The 4,196-nt window shown below is 25.3% G+C and overlaps 1 protein-coding gene across 1 annotated transcript; it reads left to right on the top strand.

The window, feature by feature from the left end:
• The first annotated feature begins 860 nt into the window (after positions 1-860).
• LOC131173221 (protein PAL OF QUIRKY-like) lies at positions 861-1,761 on the top strand. Its single transcript, XM_058135223.1, has 2 exons — positions 861-1,184; positions 1,288-1,761. The coding sequence occupies exons 1-2, from the start codon at positions 1,028-1,030 to the stop codon at positions 1,704-1,706; spliced, it is 576 nt and encodes a 191-aa protein (XP_057991206.1). The 5' UTR covers positions 861-1,027; the 3' UTR covers positions 1,707-1,761.
• Positions 1,762-4,196: the final 2,435 nt, after the last annotated feature.

The following is a 4,196-nucleotide window of genomic DNA, read 5'->3' as shown; positions in this document are numbered from 1 at the left end:
CGAGCCTGGCCGAGCTATATGATGCTTGGCCTAGTCAAATCGATCCATCTGATGCTCGGCCTAGTCATCTGTCATGACTTCTTGACCATATTGTCTTTTTTACCAAACTTTGTATCTTTAACTACCATGTTAATTCTCTGATTCCATGCTGGCTTTGCTAAATTTTTAACTCGATTTTGTATGAATTATATTAGTAGCATTTAGTTATTTGACCAAGGTCAAAACACTACTTCTCTTATTTATATTGTTTAATGACATAGTATTCATGTTAGTGTTTAGAGATTTATTTAAAATTTTTAATTTTAATTAAATTTAACTAAAAAAATAAGGAAATTAAACTTCTTAATTTATGGGTTAAATCAAGAAATTTGGCTCAAAATCAAGAAATTAAACTTTTTAATTTTTGATATAAATCAAAATATTAAGAAGTTTAGTCCATAAATTTTAATTTTTAGATTAAATTTAATTTATATTTAAAATTTCATAATTAATTTAGACAAAAAAATTAAAATTAGCTAAATTCCCAAATTACAGAGGTTAAATGATGTTTCATATTTCTATGTAAATTTTGGTTAGTAAATCATATTTATAGAATTTTTTAAGATAAAAATATGAATAGTGAAATACAATATATGCATCGTCAATTCACAAATTACAATAAAACCTAAAATTTTACAAGATTTTAATTTAATCTAATTAATTTATTTTAATTAATTTTCATATTTTAAATGAAAAAAATTAATTTTTCATATAAAAATAAATTTTTTTTAATAACGGGATATACTTAACCAAATATTTTATCCTCCAACTCCCATTGCGTGCGGATTCCGTATTTAGTGTCACTCTATTTCCCTATTTATACCCCGCAATTTTACATTCCTTGCGGTTTGAAACACAAGCCATCCTCTCCTCTTCAGTTTCAATAACCCTTCCATCCCTTGCCAGAATTTTCTCTTCGGTGTATCTTCTTTTCCAATCGAACTCGAGACTTCCTTTTCCTTTACAGAATTACACTCTTAAGAGAAACATGGTGAGCGACAGTGAACCAAAGAGAAGTGCAGATACTATCAAGTTTCTTTGTAGCTATGGTGGTAAGATTCTTCCACGACCGGTTGATGGAAAGCTTCGTTACATTGGTGGTCTTACCAGAATTCTAGCCGTCGATCGTTCTATATCCTTTACAGGTTTGTTCATCGGTTATTGATTCATTTAATTTCTTTGAATATTAGGGGAATTTTGTATTTCTTTTTTTTTTTTAAAGCAACTGACCGTGGTTGATTGTTGCAGAGCTGATAATTAAGCTTGAAGAATTTTGTGGATATTCTATGCAATTGAAGTGTCAGTTGCCGAATGGAAATTTGGAGATGTTAATTTCTATCAAATCCGATGAGGAATTGGCGCTTCTCATTGAAGAATATGATCGATGCTGTCCTGGTGCGAAGATTAGAGCCATTCTCTCCACTCCAAAGTCTCTCAAAACGGTCTCTCCTCCTCCATCAGCTCCTGCAAGTGTCGATTTCTATCCAGTCAAATCGCCTTTTTATGCCTTCGGTTATCGACGATTTGGAAGTTATTCACCGGCGATCAGATATCCCATCGGCGTTTATAAGGACTTCGGCAGAGTCTGTTATAATCCATTTCATAGACAAGGAAAACAAGAATTCTGCTGTGGAGACCCTCGGTGTAATGGACAAGGAAATCCCTAGATTTCAGCATTGTGACCCTTACTGGAACAAGAATTGGCTGGGGTCAGCAAATTAGCATATAGAATTGATTTTATTTTTTTTTTTGACAATGAAATTATTTTTAAAGTTAAAAAGAATTGCATTTTGCCATTCTAAACATGAGAGTTGACAAAAAAAAATCAATTGAATTATTTTTATAAAATTTTAAATATAAATAAATAATTTAATAAATTTCATCAAATTTTAATTTTTATTATTCTATTAATCACTTTTTGTTAAAAAATAGATAAATTATTGAATTAAAAATTTTGGAGGTTTTCTATAATATAGGCACATTGATAATTTTTTTATTAAAGATAAAAAAATTTGAAATTTTATATTATTAAAAGTTATGAAACTATAAACTTATGAGAAATATTTAAAATTTTAATAATAAAAAAATTAAATTATAATTAAATTTAAAATTCAAACATAAAAATATGATCAAATTCAAATATTAAAAGCTAATTTATGATAAATATTTAAAGTTTTATAATTAAAAAATAAAATGTAGAATCTGCAACAATTCTTAAATATCATAAATTTTTGAGAAATTATTGAATACGCTCAGTATTTATACTTCTTAACTCACAAAGAAAATGACATCCATCATCTTAAATCAAGAAATTAACTGAATTTATTTCTATATGAAGTATTATTTTTTAGTACTTTCAGCGTATTCAAAAAGTAGGTTCACGTGTAAGTTGAGCCTACAATAAATCAAATGAAGGTAAAATATAATTTTATTCCTAGATAAGCTTGATCCCTTTACCATATACAAAACTTTTAATTTTAGAAAATTTAATCACAACTTTAAAAATTGAAAAAAATTGTATCCAAAATTTAAAAATCAATTTGGAGATTTTAACTTTTTACACTTAGATTATTATATTACATGCCATATTATTTTTTCATTTTATTTTTTTTTAATTTGATTCATCTCTCATCTCTCTCTTGCCTCTCTCTCCATTGTTATTTCTCTTATTCTATCTCTCTATCCCTCGTCAAAATATATAAATTACAAAGCAAAACAATCAAACAATCCATTAGAGGTGATGAAAATAAATAGCCAAATAATAATAAATTAAATGGAGCTGCTGTTTCTACATCCATTTTGACCGTGGCCACAGCTGTTTTAATGATTTAATTTTTTTTATAAGTAAAAATTTATTGATAATAGTATTAAAAAAAACTTAATATGTATTGTTAGACTAAAATCCGATTATCAAATCTCACTAATACAGGATATATTAGAGAGGTCTGATGATTAAATTTAATTATTTAATTTTTGATTGCCTAATTTGCCATTATGTCATCGCTTTGTCCATCAGGTCACTGTTGCATATCATGATCACCGTTAGTGATAAAAATCAATTCTTCTGGCCACCATTCAAAATTCGTATGCCACTTTCCATCAATTAGATCAGTGAAAACCATTAGCTTTTATTCTGACTCTACAATATCCATAAAAAAATTAAACAAATTTAGTACAATATCCATTAAAAAAAAAAACTAAATTTTGCTCTTAAATTTTTAGTTTACGTCTAAATAAGTATAATTTTTAATTTTTTTTTGTAATTAATTCATAACTTTCTGTTTAAGTTTAAATATGTCTAATTTTTTATAAAAAATTAAAATAATAATTTTTCTAATTTTATTAATAAAATATTTTTTATTTTAAATATTAAAAATTATTTATTCTATTTAATAAAAATTTAAAATGAAAAAAAAAAAGAACATAACCCCACATCGCTGTGAAGGACTTGGCTTGATGATTTTGAATTTTTTTGATGTATTTTGAGTTTTAATTACTGGATTTGCTAGGTTTAGGATTTTTGGTTTTCTTGATTTGCTAGATTTTGTGTTGTTGATGTTTTTGGGCTGGGTTTGTGTCTTGGAATTCGGGGTTAAGGGATAATTATTACATGTAATTATTTAATTTTATTTATGAGTATTTTTATAAAAATAATTAAATTTTAAATTTTTTTTATAAAATTCATTGAAATTTAATTTGATTTTATAAAAATGATTTAAACTTAAAATTAAAAATTTTTGGGTTAATCAGTTAATCCATCAACTATTTTATAATTAAAATTACCTAATTAGTGGTTTTTTGATGAAGAAGAGATAGAAAAAGGGAGCAATTTGACGGTGAGGGGTATTATATGTGTCCTATTTTTTTTTTTTTTTTTCAATAAACTCATAAATAAGATAATTTTATTTATAAAATAGCTAACAGGATAATCGCTAGTTAAAAGTTGCTACTGTTAGCTGATAGTTGATAGCCGATAGTTGATGATAAGTGATTTATTTTAAGTATTTGGTAAAATTATATTTAGCTGTTGCTGTTGATATGTTAAATAACTAATAAGGGTATATATTATATAATTTATTTTATTATTAAAATAAATATAAAATTATAAATTTATTTTATTATATTATTTATTTTATTATTAAATTAAATATAAAATT

This window comes from Hevea brasiliensis, chromosome 14 (genome assembly GCF_030052815.1).
Source record: "Hevea brasiliensis isolate MT/VB/25A 57/8 chromosome 14, ASM3005281v1, whole genome shotgun sequence".
NCBI lineage: Eukaryota > Viridiplantae > Streptophyta > Magnoliopsida > Malpighiales > Euphorbiaceae > Hevea > Hevea brasiliensis.
Note: the sequence above shows the minus strand (reverse complement) of the source record. Positions and strands in the feature narration are given on the sequence as shown.